At 56.8% G+C, this 26973-nt stretch overlaps 2 protein-coding genes across 3 annotated transcripts; one reads left to right on the forward strand and one right to left on the reverse strand.

Moving 5' to 3' along the window:
- Positions 1-92: 92 nt before the first annotated feature.
- Positions 93-19132, forward strand: SREBF2 (sterol regulatory element binding transcription factor 2). Of its 2 annotated transcripts, none has more exons than XM_035544236.2 (19): positions 93-254; positions 2356-2739; positions 3318-3499; positions 4148-4288; positions 5981-6202; positions 7532-7646; positions 7850-8031; positions 8801-8993; positions 9621-9802; positions 10354-10627; positions 11497-11666; positions 11829-11997; positions 12572-12692; positions 14377-14486; positions 14954-15086; positions 15954-16122; positions 16886-17071; positions 17154-17265; positions 17376-19132. In XM_035544236.2, the coding sequence occupies exons 1-19, from the start codon at positions 173-175 to the stop codon at positions 17594-17596; spliced, it is 3348 nt and encodes a 1115-aa protein (XP_035400129.1). In that variant the 5' UTR covers positions 93-172; the 3' UTR covers positions 17597-19132. The 2 variants fall into 2 exon arrangements, with proteins under 2 accessions (XP_035400129.1, XP_035400130.1); XM_035544237.2 differs by having other exon boundaries at positions 7898-8031.
- A 241-nt stretch (positions 19133-19373) lies between these two features.
- SHISA8 (shisa family member 8) lies at positions 19374-26122 on the reverse strand. The gene is made up of 4 exons (XM_035544269.1): positions 25575-26122; positions 20120-20244; positions 19810-19956; positions 19374-19642 (listed from the first exon to the last, which is right to left on the reverse strand). Exons 1-4 carry the CDS (start codon positions 26120-26122, stop codon positions 19374-19376), a joined length of 1089 nt encoding a protein of 362 aa, XP_035400162.1.
- Between the last annotated feature and the right edge of the window lie 851 nt (positions 26123-26973).

Here is a 26973-nt window from a genome sequence, read left to right on the forward strand (position 1 = left end):
TCACGCCACGCGCCGCCGCGCGCGCCCATTGGCCGGCGGCGCCCTGGTCTCACTGACAACGCGTGGGGGGCGGCCGGGGGCGCGCCAAGATGGCGGCGGGACGGCGGCGCGAGCCGGCAGCCTCCGCCTGACGGGCAGGGACCGGCACCGGCACCGGGGGGCGGCCGGGGCCATGGAGGGCGGCGAGCTGGGCGCCGACGGCATGGACACGCTGACGGAGCTGGGCGACGAGCTCACGCTGGGCGACATCGACGGTGGGTGCGCGGTGCTGGGATCCGCTGTAACGGGGGACCGGGGGCTGCCGCGGCCCCGTGCCGCGGGGGTGGGGGGGGGGGGGGCCGGTGCCGTGCCCGGCCGCAGCGGGGCTGGGGGTGGAGGGCTGCGGGGAGCCGCCGCCTCCCCGCCCTGTCCCCACCCCGGGCACGGGCGCCGGGGTCGCTTCCCGTGGTGGCCCCGTCCCGGCTGGCACCGCCGTGCCCTCACCCGCCGGCCCCGGGGAGGCGGCCTCCGGGTGCGGCAGCCCCCGGGGAGGGGCGGCGGAGGCTGGCGCAGGGCCCTCGCCTCGTGCCAGGTGCGCGGGGCCGGGCCGGGCCGTGCCGGCGAAACCGGCGGCGGGCGGAGAGGCGCGGCCCCTCTGGGCGTTGTGCTGCCTTGGGCCCGGCTGGGGCCGTGCTCCGCGGCCGTGCCTCGGCACCCGTCGGGACAGAGCCCCCCTCGGCGCCGGCAGCCCGGGTTCGTCCCCAGCCAGCACCCGGCAGCCGCCCCGCAAAGCTCTCGTGCGCAGAACGTAGGCACCCAGGCTTTAAAGCGGAGAGCCCGGGAGCTGGGGTTTGGCTTCGCTTGTTGCTGCTGGGAAAGCTCTCGTACACCTCACGCAGGTGGCTTCGACCCCAGCGTGCAAAGTTAGCAGCCTCTGAAGACGTGATCCGACGCGTGGGGGAAGAGCGGCTTTCCAAACGCCCCCCAGCACAGCTGGTGAATATCCTGTGCTCTCTATCACACAGGACTTGCCAGGCTCCGGAGTAAGAGCTGAGTCTCTTCCAGGGCAGATCTTGCCTAATTCTTGTTTATTTCCTGCTGGCGGTAGTGCCACCTGATCGCGAAATAGCACTGCCATCAAGTGAAAAGCCGGGAAAGTACAGCGCTGGGGGAATTAGCAAGCTTACCACGGTGAGGGTGGTTTCGGATGGTCCCAGCTGCTCCCAGTCTGAGGGTGAGGACCCGTTGTGCGCGTTACCCACACCACATCCGTGGGGACGCCGTGCTGCAGGCTCCGTCCCCAGGCAGCCCCGCTCGCTGTGGCAGCGCTTTGTCGGAGTTTACTGAGGCGTCGCACGAAAGCCATTCAGAGTAATCCAGCAATCTGCTTTCCCCTCCCTAACTGTGGCTGATTATTCAGCTGTAAGCCCTCTGTTGCATCCTTGTGTCCGGAGCCGCGGCCGTGGTTCATGGCCGGATCCTGGGGTGGGGAAGGGCATCCCCACGCTGCCTGCCGCCGCCCCGTGCATGCGGATAAGGGAAGCGTTCGGGTGGCTTACGGGGCATAATCCCGTTAAACCGGATTAAACAGGGAAGAGGAAGCTTCGGTCTTGAACGATGATCTCCTCCGTCCTCTGTAGGGCAGAGTTACGGCGAGGTGGTAGAAGTCTCTCAGAGTCGGTCTGGTAACATGCTGGGAAGGCGGGATAGGGAGAAACTGCTGTGCAGTTGTTACAGCACAGGGATGAATAGGCAATATAGTTAAAAATAAAATGAAAAAAAAAAAACACAACCACAAGTGTTTTTCTAATGGCTTAGACGTATGCATGCGTTGCTCTGCTAAAGTTCTGTGAAGTGTTGTTTTCTTGAGTATGTTTCCCACTATTTTCCTGTAAACTTGAAAGTGAAACAAGGTTAAGATGAACCTTTATCCACGCCTCTTCCAGTTTCCAGAAACCCCCAGTTTCCCAGCTGGGGCTCAGTAGGGAAGGAGAGATGGGTGATGTGAAACTACCCTGAAGGCAGCTGGGTGGGAGAATGGCTCCTACATGGAGCTGCTCGTTTTCTTCCTTCCACAAGCCCTAGACTGGAACAGGGGTTGAACTAGATGGTGACACTTTCAATATATTAGAGGTGGCTTTACACTCTAGTCTCTGCCTGGATCCTGAAGTCCTGGAAAATGTTGTCAGAGCGTTCTGCCTTTGTTCTGAGTCGCTGGCCACCTCTTGGCTCCTGCCTGGAGGTGTTAGGCTGGCGTTGTGCTATCTCTGGAGCTTTGGAAGCACCCGCGGCTGCCTTGTGTGTGTGCACTTCTGTGTGAGTCCTGCCCCAGTGATTCATGCAATAAAAATGCACCAAACGTTTCCCTCCTTGCAGAGATGCTGCAGTTTGTCAGCAACCAGGCGGGGGACTTCCCGGACCTGTTTTCGGATCCCTTGTGCGGCACCTTCCAGGGCGGCGGCAGCACCACCACCACCAGCAGTAGCAGCAGCAGTGGCAGCGGGACCCTGGACCCTCCGCGCCCATACGGCCAGGCGCCCCTGCAGCCCTTCCCACCGCCCGCCGCCTCCCCGCAGCTGCAGAGCGTCCAGGTGAAGGTCCCCCCGCAGCGCCCGGCGCCGCTGCTCCAGCCCCGGCCCCAGCTCCAGCCGCAGCTCCAGCAGCAGACGGTGATGATCGCCCCGACGTTCAGCTCCGCTCCCCAGACCAGGATCATCCAGCAGCCCGTCATATACCAGAACACAGCCACGAGTTTTCAAGGTAGGGTTTGGGGGTAGGGCAGTGCTCGCAGCACGTGCACGGTTCTTGTACCTGTAGCAAAAGGCTTAGAGAGTCCCACAGGTATCCGTGGCCGTTGTGAGCCTGAAGATCTTCCTTCTGCAGGGTATGTGGGGTGTTTCTTCTCCTGCGCATGTGCTTTGACTGAGCGAGCATGAGCAGCTTTCATAAAGGAGATTGTAAATCGTCTTGTGCCACCTCTTGGTGTCCTCCGTTGTGGCCATCTCCTATGGCTTGGGTTGGACCCCCCAAGACCCAAGCAGGGAGGCGCTGGTTAGGCGTGCTGTGTAACATAACAGAAGTGATGGGTGCTGAGCTACCAGACCCGCAGGGCTTTGGCTTCATTTTATCTCAGCTGATGCGTCCTGGAAAGCTGCTGTTCTAGGTGCAGCATCCTCTCGCAGGAGCTGAGTTCTGAGCAGCCTGTGGGAAGCGTTAGGTGGGCGCTGCCTGCGGAGAAGCTCTGGGAAGAGGAGGAGTGAATCTGGGAGCGTTTATAGCCTCCAAAATAGGGACCTGGGCGTTTGCGGGCCGTTCCTGACCTCTCCCCTGCTTTGCAGTCCTCCAGCCTCAGGTGCAGAGCCTGGTGACGTCCTCGCAGGTGCAGCCGGTCGCCATCCAGCAGCAGGTGCAGGCGGTGCAGGCGCAGCGCGTGCTGACGCAGGCTGCCGGCGGCACCATCCAGACGCTGGCGCCGGCCACGGTTCAGACGGTGGCTGCGCCGCAGGTCCAGCAGGTCCCAGTAAGTGCAGGGGTGTGTGGGGTGCTTCTGTGGCTACGGCTGGGAGGGCCCTGGGGGGAGAAACCTCATTTAAATGAGCTTCCTTTGAGTTTTCCGTGCTTCTCCTTTTCCAAGTCCACTGCCACTTCTTAAGAGACTGACGATAAGGGAATGCTTTATTTCAGTTCTTCCATCATGGTTCATCTTTTTGGTGCTACGCTGTCATATGATCTTGTTTTAAAACACACATGTGAGGGTGAAAGTCTTGTGTTTCTGTGTCAGATAAAAGTGGTTTTGGCACTCAACATGGAAAAGTTACTCTGGTTCAACCGTATTAGACCATCTATAATGTTCTTTATATGTCAGCACTGACAAGGTACTCGAAAAAGGAAGTGCAAGTTGGGTTATGCCAAATAACTGTTGGTTTTGATCTGCTTGACATCCTGCTCAGACCCTCTCGTTTTGAGGGTTTGCACCAGGTTCTGGCATGTCCAAAAACCGTCCTGGCAATACAAGGTGCGAGGTGGAAGAAATTTGTAGTGGTCCTGCTCATTGCTCACCCACCGAGATACAGCATTACAATTCTGCCGTTGCCTGCCTCTGTCTACCAAGATCAGCAGAGGAATGCGTGCCTACTCGTCCCTTCATCCGGGTCTGTTTTCCATCTAGGTTCTGGTCCAGCCCCAGATCATAAAGACGGACTCCCTCGTCTTGACCACCCTGAAGGCGGATGGCAATCCCGTTATGGCTGCGGTGCAGAATCCAGCGCTCACAGCGCTCACCACTCCTATTCAGACCACAGCTCTGCAGGTACCACCGTGAACATTGTTTTTTTCTCCTCTTCCCCTTGCTGGCATTATTTCCCCTGGTAGGAGAAGGAGGGTTGGAGTTTAGTGTTCATCAGTGATGCGGATGGGAGGGTTTCCAAGTGCTGCTCTGGTCGTGGCCAAAGTGAGTAATACCCTGCTTCTGCCAAGGCTAAATACACAGATTGTACATTTTTTGGCAGCCTCCCATGGCCAGTAAGCAACGACCAAGGGCACATTTCTGTTTACCTTTTTCTGGTATTACAAGGAGAAGAGTATGACCTAAGAATTCCATGCAGTTTTTAACCTCTGTGGAAGCCACTGAAAGGTAGCTGACTTGGAATAGCTGTGGACCTTCTTTTCTCCCTCAGCAGCAACTAATAGCAATGTGTTGAACATAAAAACTAATTAAACTACTCCTCAAAGGGCATTTGCACCGAGGATTCAGCGTCATCGTTCAAGATGGCTCCTGTGCTTCAGGGCCATAACTTGTTATTCACTCGGAGAAACTTGTGCCCCCAAAGATACTTTTATCACGGTCCTGTGCATTCTGCAAAGATCCTTCTGTTCAAATATTTACTGCTGGAGACAGATAATTTTGCAAGTCTGGACTAAAGTTCTGACTTCTGTATAACATCGTAGGCGTGTTGTGTACTTGTTAGCAGCCAGGCCAAAATCGTCCATTTGCTCACTTTTAGGCGGCGCTTTCACACGGAGGTGAGGTTTATGTGACTGTGTTTGATGGACACACAATCCACAAGGCGTTCTGAACACATTGAAATTTCCTGGAGATTATTCAAGGAGAGGTGGAAGACTTTAAGATGAAACTTGACAAATAAGTGAAATGAAACTAAATTAATTTCTACTATCCCAGTTAGAAGACTATTTCAGAGTCAAAATAGTTCCTAAATTTCCTTGTGGCTGGTTTATTCTCATTTCCATCAGTCTGACTTTTAGTGTAAATAACTCTTCCTATCCCTAATAGTTTTTCTGATCCTGGGTGTACTTTAGAGACCAGTTGTACCCTTCCCAATCTTGTTTTACTAGTTTAAGTAGTCTAAATTCTTTTCTTTACTCTGATCCTAGAAGTACCTCTGTGCAACCGTTCTGGTGGGATTCATCTTTTATTGTGGAGCACATACTGCTTTGGTTTGGTGGAGATGTCTCCACCAAATGTGATGTGGCTCTTGTCTACAATTAGGTGATCTAGTCCAAACTCTTCACACCAGTGTGTAACACTCATTGCCTTGATTCCTCATCTTAAGGCATTTTTGTAGCTTAAAGTTGTTAGGGATCTACTTTTTCCTCATTTAATCTAACTCAAATTAACTCAAGCCAGAGTTTGTCTTTCTGCAGTCAGGACCTTTCTAACATTATTGGTTCAGAGGTAGCATTGCTTATTGATGGTCTAACAACTTCCTTTGTCCATGGAAGAGGTGGATCAGAAGGATTCGAGGAGCAACAAAACCTTGGTCCATTTCTCTGTTTAGTTAGTGGATGAAAAGAGCATGGTATTGGTGAAAGGGTGTTGGGGTGATGGAGAAGAAGAGATCTTTGGGGAGACACTGGCCTGCCCATTTGTTTTTGAGCTCTGTGAACTTTTCCTGATTCTTTTTACTCATTTTGCTCTTACCATCATAAATCTCATGTGTATCAGCTGATTGCTATTGACACTTCTTATGCCTTATCCTTGTAGACCCTCGTTGGGAGCAATGGGACCATTCTGACCACAATGCCAGTGATGATGGGGCAAGAAAAGGTGCCTATCAAACAAGTTCCAGGGGGAGTCAAGCAACCAGAACCACCTAAAGAAGGAGAGAGGAGAACAACTCACAACATCATTGAGAAGCGTTATCGGTCGTCTATAAACGATAAGATCATTGAGCTGAAGGACCTCATTATGGGGACAGATGCCAAGGTAAAGATCTGGAATCTGGTGTCACGAATACTTGTGTCCTCAGGTGCTTGTTGCTCTACCAGATGAAGCAGTTGGGTACGTACTGCTGTTAGTAGTATGCATGCGTATATTGGGATAAGACTGTCGTGGAATACTTGTGCAATGGAAAGCTTGAAAATTGCTTTCAGGAAAGGTCACCTGTAAAATGTTGTTGTGCTAGCAGTCCTGTTTCTTGGAAATCAGAACAAACACATAAGGTATAGCTTACATTAGGCCTAACTTAAATAAGTCCTCTATGCAGAATATCAAAGTGGATATCTTGATGACTCTGCCAAACCAGAACTTGCATCGTTTACATTTCCTTTTCCTTGTAACTGCAGTAGGGAAGTAGGGATGAGGATTTTTTGCTTCTGCTGCTGTTACGGTTTTTCAAAAAATAAAAATAAAAAAAAAAAAGGTTGCTGCTATAAAATCTAAACCAGTGTCTTGCACAGAGCTTTCCAACAGGATTCCAGTAGATACTGAGTTGTAAAAGCTCCTGTTCACTCAAATGTTAGAAACTCTCTTGTACCACCTGTGACCTGCATTCAGGTCTGTGCCTGTGCTGTTCACTTTTCCCATGTTGGCTGAACGGTGATGTTCTTGATACCCATGTGCTTACATGGCCTTTGCACAAGTACGTGTGTTAGTGAAGTCACCTTCTGTTACTGGGTGGAAGCTTTAGGTTTTAAAATATTGATTATGTGCAGTGGCTTCAAAGCGCTTTAGGGCTGTGTTTCCAAGCTAGACTTGTCAGCCTCTTCTGGAAGTGTGTATTTTCATGGGGATGGACAAAGGACTGAGGCAGAGGGAGAACTGGAACAATTAAACTGTGTTATCTCAATTAACCATGGTTAACTGGCAGCAGCTTGCTCCATCCCAGAAGAGCGCCACTTCTTCATTTCAAAACTATGATGTTTTCTAAGGACTATTTCTGTTTGAAGGCGAGACATGAACTCTTGTAACTTGAACGTTTATCTGTTTCCACTGTACTGTCTTTAAAAAACAAAACAACAACAACAAAACCTTAGATCTTAAGTAAAGATCTCTTCTCATAGAGAGAACTTAAAAACTTAGAGAGATCCGAGGTACAGTGACTCAAGTCCTGTTGTCCAGTCCTAGTGTGCCTTTCAAAGTAAGATACCTTGCCATTATTTTATTTTATTTATTTATTTTGCTTCTGCCAAGAAGTTCTCAACACCTTTTTGTTTGTATTCATGATGTGAAGGGTTGTGGTACTCTTATGAGCACGAGTGGGCCTTCTGAAGCTCAAAGGATAAACTGTGTTCTGCTTGTCTGAATTCCTTGCAGATGCACAAGTCTGGTGTCCTGCGAAAAGCCATTGATTACATTAAATATCTGCAACAGGCCAACCATAAACTGAGACAGGAGAACATGGTTCTGAAGCTGGCTAACCAGAAAAACAGTAAGTTGCAGAGGCTGTGCGGGAGGGAGGCGGTCAGGAGGGATTTAGAGTGCCTCTTGCAGTTTCTTGTTGTTGGCAAAAGTAGATGGGTGCAGACTGTGGTGATGGTGGCCAGTATTCCTGCAAGGTCAGAGCCAATCTGAGTGAGACTGGCAAGATACAGGATCGAGAAACATGTGCATAATGCGCTCTGATTCTTGCAGAGCTGTTGAAGGGCATTGACCTAAGCAGTCTGGTTGATAATGATGCAGACCTGAAGATAGATGACTTCAACCAGAATGTTCTCCTGATGTCTCCTCCGGCCTCTGACTCGGGATCCCAGGCTGGCTTCTCTCCCTATTCCATCGATTCAGAGCCAGGAAGCCCACTGCTTGATGATGCAAAGGTACTTGTGACTTGATTCATCAAATTCAAGGTGTCTGCTTCAGGGATACGTAAGAGACAGAGTTTGAATTCTCCTAATTCGTGAGAGTGGAGCCAGCAGACATCTGCTAAGCAGAGCTGTAGGTCTCAGAAATACATTGGAAGGATGAGGAAGGTGCATGGGTGTGTTTTATTATTTTTTTTTTGAATGATTGAGACTATTGTCTGAGCCATACTGTAGCTGCTAGAAGAACTTAGCTTGGGCTGTAGCTCCTGTAGATTCTCTGTGGACTGATGGTGAATGAATCCCAAATTCATGACCCAAAACAGCCCACGGCTCTCAAGAGATGTCCTATGATTACAGCAGGAGAACTTGGAAAAAAAATGATGGCCTCAGCTGTGGGTAATGGGACTGTGAATAACCACAGTTACAGGGATCTATTAGCTACCTTCAGCTGATGGGTTCATTTTGTGGGTATTACAGAAGAACTGGGTCTGAGGGAGACCCTCAGAAGAGGAAATTAGTCCTGGCCTAAAGCAGGGATCCAGTTAATGGTAACTGGAATGACTGGGAGCAGAAGGAAGGTGAAGGTACTCCGGTACTTCAGCCTTATCTTACTAAGCTAGGGCAAGCTCCACCAGAGTTCTTACTGATCTTGGTCTTAAACAAATTTTAAAACTTTTTCTCTTTCCTTCTTCCCTACCTCTCTCTTTGCATAAGCATTTTTTATTTTAAAGAACGTTAAGCAGATTTTCTTCTTCCTTTTTTTCTCTCTGCTAATTCTCTGAAGGTTAAAGATGAGCCTGACTCTCCTCCTGTGGCCCTTGGTATGGTGGACCGCTCTCGAATCCTCCTCTGTGCCCTCACGTTCCTGTGCCTCTCCTTCAACCCTCTAACGTCCCTTCTGGATGCCCGAGGAAGCCCAGAATCTGACAGCCTCGTGCGCCACGGCTCTGGCAGGAGCATGCTGACCGTTGAGTCAGGTATCAAGTTAGGGCACTATGAGTTAGGATCTCTCTGAGGCATCTTCACCTTTAGTTTGTTTTTTTAAGGCAGCTAACTGATTTTTGTAGCTTATTAAGTATTGCCTGAAGAATTACTTCAGAAACGTGCTGCTATAAGGTGTTGAAACTGGCTTGTTTCATGTGCTTACTCCATGCTATTTGCAGTTTAGAGGACAGCAGCTTAGGTGAGCGTGGGAGGTTCTGTAGGCATCTTGTCACTTCCCCAGCTGGTCAATGTGCTTCAGCGTTGCTTTGTAAACTTAATTAAGTCTGGAAAACAACACTGAGATATTGAATACCCATGGGTGGATCTGATAGCTTTCCTAGAATGTCTTGCATGAAGGTAATTTTAGAAGTGCTGACTCAGTTTTTGTAAAACAGTCTTGTAAAAATAACAGTTGTGATTTGGTTAGGAATGTTGGGGCTTGGAGTTGATGAGGAGGTGTCGATGCAGGTGTCTTCTGATTAAAATACCACTTGTAGTATCAAGTTTTGCAAACAGAGCAATACATCCTTGTTGTTCTGGGTGAGCCCATGCTCGTCCTGTTGCAAGGCTTTCGGTGTGCAGGTCAACTTCTCACTTTCCTTTTGGGATGCCCATTGCAGACGCCGGCGGGTGGTTTGGCTGGATGATGCCCACGCTGATCCTGTGGCTTGTGAACGGAGTGATTGTCCTGAGCGTGTTCGTGAAGCTCCTTGTGCACGGAGAGCCGGTGACCCGCTTGCACTCGAGATCGTCGGTCACCTTCTGGAGGCACCGCAAGCAGGCAGACCTGGATTTGGCACGGGTAGAGCTGGCTCCTCGTTTCGCATCAAATGCGACCTGTAGGAGGGGGCACGGGCAAACGTGACCTAATGAGGCAGGGCCTGACACTTGCAAGAATGTGGTATTTCTGGATGGTAGCCGGCCTGATTTTCTGAGAAGTCGGTGGAACTTGTTTGTCTTGAGCAGGTTGCTGTTCTTCCTCGGCCTGAATTAGTGAGGCACGGGCATCGGGGTTGTTAGAGCTGCCTGGGTTCTGTGCTTGTGCCTTGCTCCTGCGTCTTGCAGCAGGGTTTTGGTTCCTGTCCCAATTCTGGCAAACAGTCAGTGCTCGAGAGTGCCTTTTCTGTAACGCAGGCGTGTTTTGATGGTCGTTCAGCGGAAGCTTCCAGCTGGGCCAGATTTGAAGCTGGTGTAAGCTGCCCTCGTGTTTACTGGAATTATGGTGACTTCCTCAGCTGAAGACATTACCCTAGCTTGTACATCAGTTTGCCTTGCTCCCAATGCCGAGGAGGTCCCAAAGCGTGCCTGTGGTTATGCTTTTTGTTGCTTCACCTTTGGCTGTGATGTTCGCAGGGGGATTTCGCTGCAGCGGCGTCGAACCTGCAGACCTGCCTGTCGGTCCTGGGCCGAGCGCTGCCGGCTTCCCGCCTGGACCTGGCGTGCAGCCTGTCGTGGAACGTGATCCGCTACAGCCTGCAGAAGCTGGCGCTGGTGCGGTGGCTGCTGAAGAGGACCTCTCATCAGTGGCGGGCCAGGGAGGCCACGGCGGGCTCTGAGGACGAGGCCAAGACCAGCGCTCGGGATGCAGCTCTAGCCTATCACAAGCTCCACCAGCTCCACATAACAGGTAGGGGCTGAGGCGACAGAGACACTGGCCTCGTTGAACTAAATGAAAAGCTCAGGGCTGCTCCTGTAAAGAAAGGGCTCTGCAGGAATGGCTGAAGCAACAGCAGTGTCCCGTTACATCTTCACCAGTCTGCAGAGGTGGCTTAAAATCCGTCCCAAGCAGCAGTTGATTGAATCCAGTCATTTTCTGCCGCTTGTTTCATTCCTGTCACTTGGGAATGTGATGTGAAAGCAGGGGCTAGGGTTAATTGTTTGGAAAAAAGTCAAATTTCTGAAGCTGTGTAAAGCGCAGATGGCCAGTTGGTGTTGATACGCTTCGAAAACCTGGGCATGTGCACATGTACTGAGGAAGTGCTTGAATGTTCCTTGTGAACAGTTGTTTTTGCTGCTTCCTTGGCAAACTAATTTGTAATTTTAATAGGCTACAAGCCCATCAGAAATCCAGGTTAAACTTCCGAACTTCCTAATCTTGCTGTGTAAATTGTAGTTATGCCACCATGGACAACGATAAAACGCTCTTGTATTTAAGAGTGTCTGTGTAGATATCCGTAGAGGTGTGGACAGCAAAGGAGCTCAGTTCTGTGATGGTGATGAATGTAAGGAGACAAACTTATTGGTGTTTTTTTGGGGAAGTTTTAGCTACGGAGGGCATTCTTGCAGAAGCACGGCTGTGAATGTCACCCTTAGTATCTGTGGAGGGAAGATTTGGTTATAGCCACTCTGTGGGAATGCAGACGAGACATGGGACTTCTGGTATCAGCTGGTTCATATTTGTCTGCCTAGGACAGTGCCCCTGCAAACTGTGTTGTTACCAAGTAGCTGGTGCTAGCGTGCCTCGGGTTAACCGTTCTCTTTTCTCTTCTGGTGCAGGTAAACTTCCCTCCAGCTCCGCTTACTCTGGCTTGCACATGGCCTTGTGCGCTGTGAATCTGGCCGAGTGCGCGGAAGAAAAGATCCCCCCCAGCACCATGGCCGAAATCCACCTGACGGCCGCCGTTGGCTTGAAGACCCGCTGTGGGGGCAAGCTGGGCTTCCTGGCGGTGAGTGATTGTGTCCTCTGCACCTCCCGGCAGAGCTCTGGGAAGGGCTGCGAGCTGGCACAGCGCATCCGTTAGCGCTGCCGTTCCGCCGCCTGCAGCCCTGGTCCCTGGTGGTGTCTTTCCCTGGGTGCTGTTCTCAGCCCTTGTCTCTCCCTTCCCTAGAGCTACTTCCTGAGCCAAGCTCAGAGCCTGTGCAGCTCGGAGCGCAGCGCCATCCCTGACTCGCTGCGTTGGCTGTGCCACCCCCTGGGACAGAAGTTTTTTGTGGAGCGAAGCTGGACGGTGAAGTCTGCTGCCAAGGAGAGCCTGTACTGCACCCAGAGGAACCCTGGTGAGAGCTGCTCGTGCTCTGGCTGCGTGACCTCCCTGTGCTTTGTTTGCCCTGGGAGCCTCCGCTGCTGTGCTGTCTGGCACCAAAGCAGGTGTCTCACTTGAGGGCATTCTCCTGCGTGTGGACGAGAGGGGCTGTGGAGCTGGAAGGTGTCTGGGACTGCAGGAGCTGGCTCTTCCCTGTATGCGTTACACTGGCTGGACATGTCGTCCCCGTGTGCTTGTGTCTGCTGGAGCAGAACTCAGGCGGGGTGACCTGAGGGTGGTGGAGGTGCAGCTTCCCTAGGGCAGCGTCATCACTCTTTTACTGGGTGGCTGAAGTGGCTCAGGGGTCTTTGGCCAAAGGCTGTGGCTGTAGCTAGCTGATAATTAATAATACCTGTCGTTAAAAAGGCCTTCAAAACTCAGTCTTCAGAAGTCTTTGCAGAAATTCCCTCAGGAATTTCCCTCTACTGCTCTCCCTCTTGCTCCTAAAATGTGATTCTTCGTTATAGCTGCCCTTGTCTGTATCAGGAGGTGTGGCTGTCACTGCAGATAAGAAAAATGGTTGGCTTGTTTGTTTTCTTTCTCTGTAGCGGATCCCATTGCACAAGTTCATCAGGCGTTTTGTGAGAACCTGCTGGAGAGAGCTGTGGATTCACTTGTGAAACCTCAGACTAGGAAAGAGGTGGTGGGCCAAGAGGAGGAGGAACAGTGGTAAGTGCCTGTGCTGGGGACTACTATGGGCAGCTGTAGACTCTGAAAACCAAGCAGATGGTCGTCAACTGAGTGCTCTGGGGCAAGCAGAGTGGTTAGTCTTTAACCAGGACTTGACATGGCAAGCTGAATCTGACCACCACAGCTTATCAGCAGGGTGAGCTCTGCCTCTTTGTATGAAAACCTCTGAACTCACAGGTGCAGTTCTGACTCGTTACCAGCTGTAACGGGGATTTCTGCTGCTGGCTGGCGTAGTCCTGATCGATTCTTGAACCGGGTGGCACTTTCTCTGCCGAGAGCACAATGTTCAGAAACGCTAAAATTAGCATGCCCCTATCACTTCAGTTGACCAGAGCATGTGTCCAAGGCTGTAGGAGCATAAAGGCTTGGCATGTTAGAGAGTGACCCAGCTGGCTCCCCGCGTTACGCATGAGAGTATTTTCGTAACTGAACAAAGTGCTGCGTTTACCAGCAGTGAAAAATCAGACTAACCTCCGGCAGGAGTGGGAGAGCAGATGCTGGCTGAAATTGTCTTTGGCTTCTGCCAAGCGATCTCGCCTGATGGAAAAATGAAAATTTGTGGGGATCGGAGCAGCTCTTTGTATTGCACCACATCTCCCAAAAGAGCGGGGTCAAATGCCTTGGGTGGGAAGATTACTTATTTTTTCTGAATGTGTAAGAGAAAACTGTGTGCATTTAGCTTTATTTTCAATCTTGCATCTGTTTTCTAGCGTAGTTGCAGACAGTGAGCAGCAGTTCAGTCTAATTGCTTGCACAGTACAGTTGCTTGCGATCACGTGCTGCTGTTGGTGAGAAAAGGTAGGAGGGCTCGTATGATGGACGTGGGTTGTCAGTATGCTTGTGGAAGTCCCGTCTTGTCCCTGGAAGGACTGTCTTTACCTAACACAGAGAGCCGTTTTTCTCCCTCTAGGGGTAGGAGCTCAAGATCCTCCTCTGTAGCATGTCCAAGGAAATCAGATCATTGCCACATATTCCACTTTCTCTGACCAGCGCTGTGAATGCATTGTCACTTGCATTCATATGCATTTGCATATATGCAAATAGTCACTAGCAGGAGCGTCGTTCGGTCTCTTTTGGAGGCAGTGATTGAAAGGGAGCCTGTAATCAACTCGTAACATATGTCATGTCCGTCAGCAGATACAAGGCACTGGAGGGGATGCTGGCAGCTTCTGTTCAGTGATTGTAGAACGTGGGGTGCTGACTAAGTGCTAACGTGGATCATCTTTCACTTGAAAAGTGTATTACATGCTCTAATCTTCTCCGTGCGCTCAGACTAGCCCCTCCCTTGATAGTGGTGCCACCTTTTTGAAGGACTTAGGGACGGGGGAGCAGGCTGGGCCCTAACTGGGGAGCAACAGTCCAGAGCGTCTCCAGAGTGGCAGCAGCTCTGTAGCTGCGGTGAGATGCCTGCAGGCACCTCGCCAGGATGATCTGCTGGTGGTGCTCCTTGAACTGGTCTGTGCACTTCCACTTCCACTCTCTGGGAGGTCTCTTCAGGTCCAACAGCGTTGTGTTACCTGTAGAGCTTGAAATTTCTGCCTCCGCCTGCCGGCTTGCTGGGCCAGGCTTGTTTAAAAACTCATTGACTGCTCAGAACCACCTTCAGGCTTTGGTGTCTCCTCCTTGAAGGCACAGCGAAGCTCTGCCTTGCTTCTTGTTCCAGTGAGTTCTCCAGCGCGATGGAGTACCTGAAATTGCTCAACTCTTTCCTGGACTCAATGGGAAGTGGAGCACCACCCTTTGCCAGCAACTCTGTGCTCAAGTCAGCCCTGGGTAAGTCTGCCCGAACTGAAGCTCTGCCAGCTGCAGGAACTACTGCTGATACCCGTCCCCTCCATCCCCACCGCCTCCCAAGCTCCAGGCGTGGCAGAAACGCAGTCTGGGGCGGAGTGGGGTTTTTGGGGGGATGCTTAATAAATGTAGGAAATAATGGTTGGGGGTGATGAGTGCATATCCTTGTCGGGAGGGAAGTCGGGGGGTTTCTAGACAAGCAGATGGGATAAGTTCTGGGCAAGTCCTTGCTGACCGGGTGCAGTCTCAGTATCCCAACCTCCTCCCACGGTCGGATGTCGGGTGTTTGCTTGCTGCCCGGTGGCTCTGTGCTCCTCCAGCATAGCAGCTGCATCCCTGTGAGATGGGCATCCCTGTGAGATGGGCTTGGTCTGCAGGCTTCCTCTGGCTCCGTGGTGGGGGCATGGGGTGCCACCCCATTCGTCCAACCTGCATCTCTGCTTTTGTAGGCCCGGACGTGGTGTGCAGGTGGTGGTCGGCAGCAGTTGCTATGTCAATCGGCTGGCTCAGAGGGGACGACGCAGCTGTGAGGTCACATTTCACAGAAGTGGAGCGCGTGCCGAAATCCCTGGAGATATCAGAGTGCGTAGGCTTTGTACCGCTCCCAAACTCCTGCTCCTTCTTTCCTAGCCACGGGCTGGCACCGGAGCTGTGCACTGGGAATGACTGGAAGGGGGCAGAATTGCTTTGATAGGGGTGTCTTGGTTTTGCTCTGATCACACCTCCTCACCACCACCAAGTTGATCAGAGGGCTGGAGCACCTCTGCTACAAAGAGAGGCTGAGAGAGCTGGGGTTGCTGACTGTGGAGAAGACAAGGCTCTGGGAGGCCGTATTGCAGTCTTTTGATACTTAAAGGGGGCCGACAGGAAAGCTGGGGAGGGACTCTTTGTCAGGGTGTGTAGTGACAGGATGGGGTAATGATTTTATAAAAGAGGGTAGATTTAGATGAGATACAAGAGAGAATTCTTCACTCAAAGGGTGGTGAGGCCCTGGCACAGGCTGCCCAGAGAAGCTGTGGATGCCCCAGCCCTGGAGGTGCTCAAGGCCAGGCTGGATGGGGCTTTGGGCAGCCTGGTCTGGTGGGGGGTGTCCTGCCCATGGCAGCGGGTTGGAACTGGGTCATCTTTAAGGTCCTGCCCAACCCAAACGATTCTGTGATTCTGTGAAAATCAAATGAAGCTTGCACACTGATGGAAAAGACAGTTCCACCTTTCTGATTCGTATCACACGAAAGCTGCTTAGACAGTTTCCTTCCATTTCTCTGTGTAGCTTGAGTAGGTGAGGAACAACTTCCATCTTTTTTCTTCCTCTCTAAGAAGCTGTGATCTCTGCTCCTGGGGGTGGGAGGCTGGCAGCTGATGCTGGCTGTTGCTTGAGCTCAGCCCTTGGGGCTGCCCTGTGGCACCACGGCACGGCACCGCTCGGAAGCAGCACTCTTTCTCTTCCAGGAACGCCCTGGTGAAAGCCACCTTCCACCTGTGCAAAGCCATGCAGGCCTCGCTGTCGGGGAAGGCGGACGGGCAGCAGAGCTCGCTGGGTCACTGCGAGAGGGCCAGCAGCCACCTGTGGAACAGCCTGAACATGAGCAGCGGCGCCTCCAGCACCGCCCTCAGCAACGTAAGGGCTATGAGCTGCGGGGCCATGTGTGCTCTGTTGTGGTTGCGAGGCTGGTCCGGCTGCAGATGCAGCGCTTCCGTTTGTGTGTCTGCATTCTCTGCTCATCCTGCGTCAGATAGGAATAAGGGGGATGCTTTCTCCCTTTCCGTCCCAAGGGCATTGAATGTTTTCCCTCCCTGCTGCATGGAGGAGCAGTGCTGCAAGTACTGCATCGTTATCCTGCCAATACCTGTCACCCCTTCTGTTTGTTTTTTTTGACCACTTTGAAATTGGCCCACGGAGAACCTCCATCCCTGTCCTCCGAGGGGAAGATGCTGACACCTGTGAGACAAGGACCTCATTATGTCAAACCCGCTCTGTTTCAAGAGCGCTTGAACCCTCTCCCGCAGAAGTGGGACTGTGCCGTGCTATTCCTGAGTGTGTGTTGCTTGTTTCTTTTTCTCCGCAGGGTTACCTAAAGCTGGAGCCTTCCTGTGCGGCGTACGGGGGACGGTTCTGGTCCCTTCTGTCGCTCCTGGGTGGCAGCTGTAGTGCATTGTAGTTGCATTGCATGTGACGGCAGTAACTGTGCAATGTTTCTGCAGTGCAGTACAGAGGCACTCTCCACTTCCACGGCACAGGTAGAGTCTCCCAAGGGCAACTAAAATAGCGAGCGATGCTAGGGCGCAGCAACAGCTGGGGAAAAGGGATTTGGGTGGGAAGGCGGTGCAGCTGTCCTCCGTGGGCTGCGCTAAGCCGTGTGTCTGCCCCGTGGCTCACGCAGGTGATCCAGCTGCTGGCCTGCGACCTGCTGCTGTCCCTCCGCACCAGCCTGTGGCAGAAGCAGGCGAGCAGCAGCCAGGCTCTGGGCGAGACCTACCACGCCTCGGCCTCCGAGCTCACCGGCTTCCAGCGGGACCTCGGCAGCCTGCGCAAGCTGGCCCACGGCTTCAGGCCCGCGTACCGCAAGGTGAGGCTTCGTCCTTCGCCCCTGCTTTCAGCCAGGGGGTTCAGCACCATCCTGCTGCTCACCGCCTTTCTCTTTCCTCCAGGTCTTCCTCCACGAGGCCACCGTGCGCCTGATGGCGGGGGCCAGCCCCACGCGCACCCACCAGCTGCTGGAGCACAGCCTCCGGCGCCGCACGCCCCAGAGCAGCAAGCAAGGTCAGCCTCGGGGCTGGGAGCTGCCCCATGGTCGCTCGTATCAGCCATGGCTGGCGGGGACGTGTGTCGTGGCAGCGGCTCTGCTAGCTTTTTGTCTCCTCTCTGCTTAGGCGAGCTGGACGCGCTGCCGGGGCAGAGGGAGCGAGCCACGGCCATCCTGCTGGCCTGCCGCCACCTCCCGCTCTCCTTCCTCTCGTCACCCGGCCAGCGCGCCGTCCTGCTGGCCGAGGCCGCGCGCACCCTGGAGAAGGTGGGGGACAAGCGCTCGTGCAACGACTGCCAGCAGATGATCGTCAAGCTCAGCGGGGGCACGGCCATCGCCGCCTCCTAACGCCTCGCCAACCCCCAGCCCGGACTTCTCGGAGTTGAAAAATGAATTGGGGGATAAAGAGGGGGGAAAAGGGGGGGGTGGGGGGGGGGGGGGGGGCAGGAAAAAAAAAAAAAAGCAGTGCTAGGTTAGGGCTGTGCCAGTGGGATCATGCCGGGGTGGGAGCAGGAGGGCATTTTTTGTTGATTTTTTTTTTTTTTTTTTTTAATCTTGCCCCAGGTGCAGCTTTATTCGCACTTGCGCTTGCCTGGGGCACCGCAGCGGGGCTGGGGCTGGCGGCAGCTTGGTGGCGGTGCTGGGGCTGTGCCCCCCTCCTCATGCTGTGTGCGTGGGGACCTGGCACTGAGCTGAGCCCCCAGCCCCACTGGTGTGCTCCAGGAGCATCGCCTGAGGCCAGCACTGCCTGGCGGGTTTCTGTACTGTTTTTATACCGCTTTTTTTTTTTTTTTATATAGGAGTGTTTGTGACTTTACCAAATGTAGGGAACGACGCAGCAGACCTCCCTGTTTTTGGCAGGGGCTGGGTCTGTGGCCAGCTGTGACAAGCAGAGTGCTGCTTAGGGCCCCCCTGGGTGCCTGGAGCTGGGTGGGGGCTGATGAAATGAGCTCTGCTCACCCCCTGAGGTGTCTGTGTGCCTTTTGGTTGATGCGGATTGAACTTTTAGAAACAGTTAATTTTATTCAATTCCCCATCCCACAACTCACCCCCTCCCTCTGCCCCCTGTCCAGCAGCTCCCGAGCCTGCGCAGGACTGGGAGGCATGGCTGGGGCTGGGTGGCTGGAGCCCCTTCCCACCTGCAAATAGGAAATCTGCCCTTGGCAGGTGTGCAGCGCCCTTTCCCCACGCACATCCCTGCTGGAGGAACGTTTCCCACCTGGGCATGTGCAGTGTTCCCCCCAGGTGTGGGGAGCATGCAGCGCTGCCTTCCTCCCCGTCCACCTGGGGCACCCCGCTTTGTCCCTGTGAAACCCAGCCCCGGGTTTCCCTCTCAGTGCTCCTGCTGGGGGGTGGATCGCACCCTCCTGCTCCTCTCGGTCTTCCTGATCCTGTTTTTTTTTTTTTTTTTTTTTTTTTTTTTTTTTTTTTTTTTTTTTTTTTACTAAACCACAGCAGCTCTTCACCTGTAGTGACCTCCCCCTTATTTCCCAGTGCCCCGGGTCTGCCTGCAGCATGGGGTGGTTTTGTACTTCAGTAACCGGTGCAGAGAAGCTGAGGGAAAGAGCTGCCCTCGGCCTTCCTCTTGTCCCTTACCCCTGAGTGGGGCCAGGGGGCTGCCCAGCACTTTCCCCCTGCTCTGGGGGCCTTTTTGCCCTGTTTTTCTACTCTTTCCAAACTCGCTGCCCATCGGTTTTTTATATGTGTGTGTGTATGTGTATATACTGTAACTCGTTGTTTGCGGGTGGGAAGGAACCAGTACAGAGGGGAAGGAAGCCTGTTTCTCCACCTGGAGGCCAGAGCAGTGAGATGTGTGGTGGGGGGCTCCCAGCTCTGGGCCCCCTGCACATCCATTTACTGAATAAAGTCGAGTGTCACCACCTTGTCCCGTGTGCCCTGCTCCTGTCCGCTGCCGCCGAGCCACGCAGGAGCCATACACCTCAACATGTTTATTACCAAGGGGGAGGCCGGGGCCGGTGGGGAAGGGGAGGACGTGAGGCTGCTCGGTGTCCGCGGGCAGCACTAGGTCGTGCTGCCTGAAGTCCATTGCCCGTCCCTGTGGTGGGCTGAGACCGGCCCCAACTCATCGCCCCGCTGCGTGGTGCCACCTCCTTGCCCGCCGGTGTCAGACGGTGACCTCGGTCTTGCTGTTGGTGGCGAGGTGCCGCGAGGTCTGCCCGTACAGCAGGGTGGCGGGGCCCGGCCGGCGGGGGCCGCGCTGAGGGCCCCCCTCCCAGCCCTCTGACGGCTTGGGGGGGCCCTTGGTCTTGGTGGCCCCCAGTGGGGGGCAGCCCTCAGGCAGCCCCGGCCCCTCGGCATGTGGGAAGGGCAGGGTGCTGGGGGGGGGCACCTCTGGCCCCCCGAAATGCCTGTAGAAGTCCTCGGGGATGCTCTCTGTGGGGACAGGGACACTGGTGACACCCCTGTGGGGACACTGCCTCCTGTGGCGTGGGAGGGTTGACAGGGGGGGCACCCTGGGTACCAATGGGCTGGGGGATGCAGTGGGTCTGGGGGGGTTGTCCCCTTCCCTCCGTGCCCCCCACAGCCCCATCCCCACTCACCTCCAGTCGTGAGCGTGGCATAGGCGCTGTAGCCGGGGGCCGTCGGGGGCAGGCTGCCCGCCAGCAGCAGGCGCTTGCCGTGGCTGTGGGGCCGCCCCAGCGGGGGGACGCCGGCACTGGCCACCGCGTTGTTCAGGGGCAGCTTGTCTGGGGGCAGAGCCAAGGTGGGGGGCTCGGGGGCGCTCACAGCCCCTCATGCTGCCCCCCACACCGCCCTTTTCCCCAGCGGGGAGCAGGCACCCACCCGCCCAGCGGCACCTCGGCCCCAGGGGGATGTTCGGGGAAGGGGCCGGGGGTGGCAGGGCCTTACCTGCGCTGCTCCTGGGGGACCCCCGGGCGAGCCCCTCGCCCAGCTGCACCTGCACGCTGCCCATGAGGCCGTCGATGTGCTCGGAGGGGCCGTGGCCTGGCTGCTTCAGCAGGTCGGTGAGCGTCCTGGGAAGGGGCAGAGGGACGTCAGGCGATACCCTGCTGCCCGTGTCCTCCCCTCGCGGCCCTGATGTCCCCTCTGCCTGTCGTCCCATGCCACATGCAGCAGGGACAGGCGGCGGGCCATGCACCGGGGTCATTTCAAAGCAGGGAAGACCCCAAGGAAGGGATGAGAGAGGGGTGCTCGTGCTGCTGTGGGGAGGAGGCTGGACAGGTAGCCTCTGGTGCATGCGCTGCCATTTGCGACACCCTCCTGGTAAGCGATAGCATTAAACATTAAACACCATTACATAAGATACAGCGCTCTCCCGTTTGGCATTCACACCCAGAGACGCTGCAGTACCACCGTGGCACACCGGCCATCCCAGAGCAGGGCACGCACAGCGGCATGGCCTTCAGCAGCCGGTCCTGGGTAGGAAACCACGCTCCTGTGTGGGGGGGAGAACCCCCCGCGTGGTGCTGCATCGGTGGGGGGGGCCCCCGGGCCCGACCTTGACCAAAGCCCCGTCCACACTTGTCCCATGCTGTGGCCCCGCGCCTCCTCATGTCCGCAGTGGCCCAAGCCTCAGCCGGGGGCATGGTCACAGGCCCTGCCATGGGCGCCGTGCGGCAAGCCGGGGCCTGCACACCAGTGCCCTCGCATGAAGCAGCTGGTGGACCCTCACTGTAACGAAGGCCGGTGGTGCCCTGGGCTGCGTTAGGCAGAGTATTGCCAGCAGACGGAGGGAGGTGAGCCTTCCCCTCTGCTCAGTGCTGGTGAGGCCGCACCTGGAGCGCTGGGCCCAGTTCTGGGCTCCCAGTACAAGAGAGACGTATACATGCTGGGGAGAGCCCAACAGAGGGGCACCGAGCTGAGGAAGGGACTGGAGCACCTCTCCTGTGAGGAGAGGCTGAGAGCTGGGGCCGTTCAGCCTGGGGAAGAGGAGGCTCAGGGGATTTATCCATGTCTATAGGTACTTGAAGGGAGGGTGCAAAGAGGACAGAGCCAGGCTCTTGTCAGCGGCAGGACAAGAGGCACTGGGCACTAACTGGAACACAGGAGGTTCCCTCTGAACATCTGGAAGTACTTCTTCACTGTGCGGGTGGCCAACCCAGAGAGGCTGGGGACCCTCCCTGCTTGGAGATCTCCAAAAGCCTCCTGGACGTGGTCCTGGGCAGCCTGCTCCGGGTGGCCCTGCTGGGGTAGGGGACCTCCAGCAATGCCTACCCACCTCAGCTGTGACCTGAGCCTATGTCAGTGCTGGTCTTTGCACAGAGACCTCTCTACTCCATAACTTGTCTCTTCCTAAAGCCCCAAATGCAATCCACCCCGATCTCCATATGCCCCCACAGCATGAGCAGTGCTTTACTGAGCCGAACCACCATGACCCCACACATCTCCCAGAGACCTGCCGGAGCTCCTGGCCCCCAGCCCTGCACCAGCCCTGCTCCCCTGCCCACGGGGCCATCCCGGAGCAGCTCTGGGAGCCCAGGGCTTGTGCTGGGCAGGGCACGGGGCCGGCAGCTCCCATGGGGCCGGGGGCAAAGGCTGTCACAGCGGGAGCTGCCGCGCTGTCAGCCGCTGCCTCCCCAGGGCCCTGCTCGCCGCCCCCTTCCCCCACGTGTCCCTGGAGGCCACCGCTCGCCGGGCTTGTTTCACCAGGAGGTCCGATGCGATTTGACCTATTTCGTTTTTTTCCTCGGGTCTATTTACCAAGCTCGAGCAGTCCTTTAGCTGCGACTTTTCCTCTCCAGATAAATCCATCAGTGCTCTTTTCCACACGCCTGCCCCCGGCCCCAGTCACCCGGACAATAACGGCAAGAGCGGCTCTCTCCCTGTCCCCGAGCCATGCACAGGAGGTGCCCTGGGGGAGGACGTGTGCCAAGGCGCTGCTGGCTCAGTGGACGTGTTTTTTGGGGGGGTGAAAGCTCTAATTTGGGGGCTTGGGGAGGGCTGGGGAAGGTCAGGTTGCATTAACTTAGCTTATCCAAAGGTCTGTGGCTCTGAGATGGCTCCGGGGTGCAGAGCAAGGTGGGGAATGCGGGGCATATCAGTGGATCAGCTGTAAACCTGCACTGCTTATCTGTAGTAAAATGCTAACGAGCAGTGCCCCTCGCCCAGACCGGTGAGGTCTCCATCCACCACCGTGGCCATGGACGCTGGGCACACGAGGCCACATGTGTGGGTTGGTGTCAGACAGCCCCAGGCAACCCGGCTTGCAGGAGCCCAGCCTCGCCGGGAGGACCTGGCCAACGGGCACAACCAACAGCCCCAAAACCAGCCCGGAGCGAGCCCAGGAGCAAGCAATGAGGAAAGTCCTGGAGCCGTGGGGAAGATGAGAAGGCAGCGACAGCTCCCCGGCAGGAGCCAGCACACTGCGCTCAGCGCCCCCGAGCAACGCAGGAAGCCACCAGAGCAGGAAACAGAGGTGACAGCGTGTGTCCCCAGCCCTCAGCACGGGAGCTGAGCTGCTCTTGGGACCCCTCAGGCGGGAGCCAGGGGCCCAAGCCCCACACCTGGAAAGCACAATGGGGCAGCGGCTGCAAGCCCCGGGCAAGGGGGCCGTGAGTTGCTGGAGGAGGCTGCAGCACAGCCATCGGTGGAGAGGAGTGGTGACAGAGTGACAGTGCAGTGGCATTGCCCCCATCCAGACATGGCCCTGGCTGCACGTGTGCCGTGCATGGGCAGGTCACACGCGGGTGTGGATGGGGACGGGGCTGCTTCGCTCTCATCCCCCGCAGCGCTGGGGCGGCAGGTGGCAGCTCGCCGGCTGCCTGCAAACACCTTTTCTGGGTCTTCGCTGTGCCTGCTGCTGTGGGCATCACCCACAGAGGAACACCCATCGGGGTCAGGTGCACAGCAGGGATGGGTTTCGGGACCCCAAAAAGCATGGGGAGACCCAGCTGCTGCTTCTCCTTTCCCTGCAGGGTCCCCAGACCTCTCGCCCGTAGATGTAGGTCTTTTTGGGGGGGATGTCCTCATGTGGTGGACACGAACAGCTCCCCCTGCCCTGAAAGGACCTCACCTCCTTGGAGATCGGGGGTCTGAAGAAAAACATGGGCAGGTGTTCCTGACTCAGACAGGGCCTGGGCACGCTGCGCGAGTGTGGGGACGGGTGCCAAGCGTGAGCCGAGCAGGAAGGAGCACGCCTGGTGGGAGCCACCATACGGACCTGTGGGAGGCACGGGGACGGGGGGACGAGGTGGCCGCGGTGTTTTGGGTGCCTGAACCTCTTGCTGGACCAGCCATGAAAGCAGGAGGAGACGACGTGCTCAAGGCAGACTGTGTCAAGCCAGAGCCATCGCGGGGCACTGGGGAGTGCCCTCTGGGAGCAGAAAACCATGGGCGGGACGGCAGGATGGATGGGAACGGAAACCAGAGCAGCCGTGCAACAGGGAGCTGGCCCGAGGCCACGCTGCAGCTCCCGAGGAGCAAATGAGAAGCTCCAACCTGCGGCACCGGGCAGGACGCGAGGTCGCACTGCCCATGCGCCGGGGCGAGGCGGATGGAAATATCTGGTGCTGAGACACGGCATGGTGCACGGGGCCGGCTGCGCACACCGGGAGGGAGGAGACGGTGCCGCCACAGCAATGCCCTGCCCTGGGCCACCCGGCTGGGGAACTCCGGCGGTGGCAGGCTCCTGGTTTTGTCCCAAAAAGGCACCCGAGGGAACCTTGCCTTCTCCTGCTCCATATGGTTGTGTCCGAAAAATCAGTGGCTTTGGGGAAAAAGGGATCTGCTGGGCAATGGGCTGCGCGTTTGGGAACACGGGCCCACGTGAAGGCGAAGTGTGCTCGTGGGGAGCGGGGCGAATCGCTGCCCTGCTCCTCGGGAAGGGTCGGCCGTGCAGGAGAGAAAGAGGAAGGGAACACGGAGATGTGTGGCCTTGGTAGCATGGTGCCGAGGCCACCAGCAAAAAACAAACCCCCTCGGCGGCCGGCGGGGTGAGAGGGGCAGCAGACGGAGATGGGGTCAGGTTTGGGCACCCTGGGGCTGCCCCTCCCCAAGCACAGCATCCCCTTCCCAGGGAGGGGAGGAGCAGGGAGGCTGGCGGAGGCCGTATCGATCCTGTCAGGGTGCCAGCGCTTCCTCAGATGATGCGGGAGGGGGACATGGGCACGCAGAGACGCCGGGCTAGGCTCCCCGCCAAGTGTGTGTGTGGGGGGGGGCACAGCATGCATCCCCCCAAAAAACTGCTTTGCGCGGCTCAGGAAGGCACTGGGACCCCATTCCCATTTTGTCCCAAGGCCAGCCTCCTCCAAACACGGGGTGCAGACATTGTGCTCAGCAGAGCCTGGGGACGGGGCGCAGGGGTGCAGGAGGGGGGTGCGGCACCCAGTGGCCGCCCCAGCCCCATGCGGGCACCCCATGGGAAGGTCCCTGAGAGGGGGGGATGCAACCAGAGCAGTTCCCACATCATCCTGGTAAAATTATTTCCTCGGGCCCTGCTTGCTTGTTCTTATTATTATTAATTTTAAGCTGAAATCCCTGAAGAAAATGGCACAAAAATGGGTTTATTGCCAGGCTCGATGTCCTCGCTAGGAAGACCTTGCTGATATGCAAGGCGTGGGGCTGCAGCTCAATGCCCAGGGCAGCCCCCAGCCCCTCACCCTGCCCCTGCCAGCACAGAGCCCACCACGTCCGTGTGTCCGTGTGTCTGTGTGCACACGCGTGTGCATCGCGTGTGCCGGGGGGAGGACGAGGAGGGACAGCTCTGAGTCAGAGCCGCAGGGGCAGGGCTGCGCCTGGGAGGCTGGAGCTGCCGTCAGCCGCTGAGAAGTGTTAAACTCATTTAATGTGATCGTTAGGGGGAAAAAAAAGTGAAAGGAAAAAAAAAAAAAGAAAAGAAAAGAAAAGAAGGGAGAGAAACAGCTTCCTAAGAGAAGGAGCTGCGGGAACGTAACACCGAGGGGGAAGCAAGGCAGAGGAGCCGCAGCCACTGGCCCTGCCTGTCCCTGTCCCTGTCCCCGTCCCCGTCCCTGTCCCTCCCCACCAAGCCAGCAATGCTGCCCCACACACCAGGATTCGGGGCAGAAGTGGGACCAGCAGTGTCCCCTGAGAGAGCTCTCAGGGGAGCCCGAAAGGAGACGAAAAGCGAGGGGCTGGAGCCAGGGGGCGAGGGGCTGCTGCCCAACGTCCCAGCGGTGTCCCCTGGGTGTGCGGCCCCGGTCCCCCCCATGGGGGTGACGTCCCACCCCGGTGCCACACACACACACACTCGCCCGTGCACACACACACACACACGCACACCGAGGTGGTGCAGAGGCACGTCGGGAACCACAGCAATTAGGGGAGACTTTTTTTTTTGGGGGGGGGGGGGGGACGGACACCGAGCGGGGGGGCCGTGCCCCTTTACCTGGAGACGGTCATCTCCGTCTGGGGGCCCTGCGCCTTCTCCAGGCCCAGCTTGGTGAAGATGCCCACCAGCACCATGACGGCCACCACGCCGCAGATGACGTAGACGATCATGTTGGTCCTGTCCCGCGCGGGGTCCTCGGGGGGCTCGTCCACCCGGGCGGGCGGCTGGCCCGTGTTCACCCAGTTGGGGGTGTCGTAGTTGGAGCAGCCGCTCTGGTCCAGCCGCCCGGGCTTGAACTGGCAGCAGAAGCGGTACCCGCAGGTCCCGCAGCAGTACTGGTAGATGCCGGCGTTGCAGTTGAACGGCGGGTCCCACTGCCCCATCACGTCGTAGTAGCCCCGGCAGCGGTCCCCACCCGGGCTGGGCTCGGTGGGCGCGGGGGCCACGTCCTCCACCGCCGGTGCCTGGCTCCCGTTGCCTCCTCTATCCCCGGGCCCCCCCGGGCTGGGCTCAGCGCCCCACGCCCGGCCGGGCTCCAGCAGCACCAGGCAGCAGATGCCCACCACGTAGCTCCGCTCCAGCCGCCCGCGGCTCCGGGGGGCCATCTCTCACCCCCTGCCCGAGCCCTTCTCCGTGTGTGGCCCCCCCCCCCCCTCCCCCCCCGGGGGGTTACAGCCGCTCGCCCGCCCCGCGAGGGCCCCCCCGGAGCAGCCCCATGGCTGCGGAGATGCCCCCGAGGAGGAGACGAGAGGGCTTGGGGAGAGGGGGGGAGGAAAAAGAGGGAAAAAAAAAAAAAAAAGAAAAAGAAAAAGAAAAAGGGGGGGAAAAACGAAGTGCGAGGGGACGGACCCCCGGTTCTCGCCCCCCCAAAAAAACGGGCCGGGAGGGTTCAGGGCAGGAGCCGAGGCTGGCGGCGGGGCAGAGCCCCCGGGTGCCCCCGGCCGGGGCGGGGATGCGGAGCGGGGCGGCCGGGCGGGCTGGGGGCTCTGGGCGACCCCATCCCCGCCTCTGCCCCTTGCTGCCGGCAGCGAGCTCCGGCAAGGAGAGAGGGGAGGGCGAAGGAAGGCAAAAAATAAATAAATAAAAAAAAAATCAGAAAAGCAGCAAAAAGCCGCGGCACCGGGGAAGGAGGGGAGGAGGAGGAGGAGGAGGAGGAGGAGGAGGAGGAGGAGAAGGGCGGGGGGGGGAGGAGGAGGGAAGCGGGGCGGCGGAGCGGGCAGGGCTCGGGGCTGGGTGGCGGCTCGCCGAGGAAACCGGAGAAGCTCCTTCACCAGTCCTCTGCCGCCCGCCCCGGGCCCTGGCCCGCCGCCACCGGGCGGCAGGCACCGAGCGGCCCGCCCCGTCGGGCGGGGACCACGCGTGGCAGCCGCCCCGCGCCGCCCGCCGGCCCCCGCGCTCCTCCCGCACCGGGCATCGCCGGGTGGGTGTCCCCCCCAAAAAATATACAGCCCCCGGG

This window comes from Cygnus atratus, chromosome 1 (assembly GCF_013377495.2).
Source record: "Cygnus atratus isolate AKBS03 ecotype Queensland, Australia chromosome 1, CAtr_DNAZoo_HiC_assembly, whole genome shotgun sequence".
NCBI lineage: Eukaryota > Metazoa > Chordata > Aves > Anseriformes > Anatidae > Cygnus > Cygnus atratus.

Coding starts and splice junctions, on each gene's coding strand:
- SREBF2 (XM_035544236.2), top strand. CDS start 173: ATGGAGGGCGGCGAGCTGGGCGCCGACGGCATGGACACGCTGACGGAG. Junction 9,803..10,353: donor CAGACCTGGATTTGGCACGG/GTAGAGCTGGCT, acceptor TGATGTTCGCAG/GGGGATTTCGCTGCAGCGGC. Junction 10,628..11,496: donor CCACCAGCTCCACATAACAG/GTAGGGGCTGAG, acceptor CTTCTGGTGCAG/GTAAACTTCCCTCCAGCTCC.
- SHISA8 (XM_035544269.1), bottom strand. CDS start 26,122: ATGGCCCCCCGGAGCCGCGGGCGGCTGGAGCGGAGCTACGTGGTGGGC. Junction 19,957..20,119: donor GTCCCCCAGGAGCAGCGCAG/GTAAGGCCCTGC, acceptor CTCTGCCCCCAG/ACAAGCTGCCCCTGAACAAC. Junction 19,643..19,809: donor TGCCACGCTCACGACTGGAG/GTGAGTGGGGAT, acceptor CTGTCCCCACAG/AGAGCATCCCCGAGGACTTC.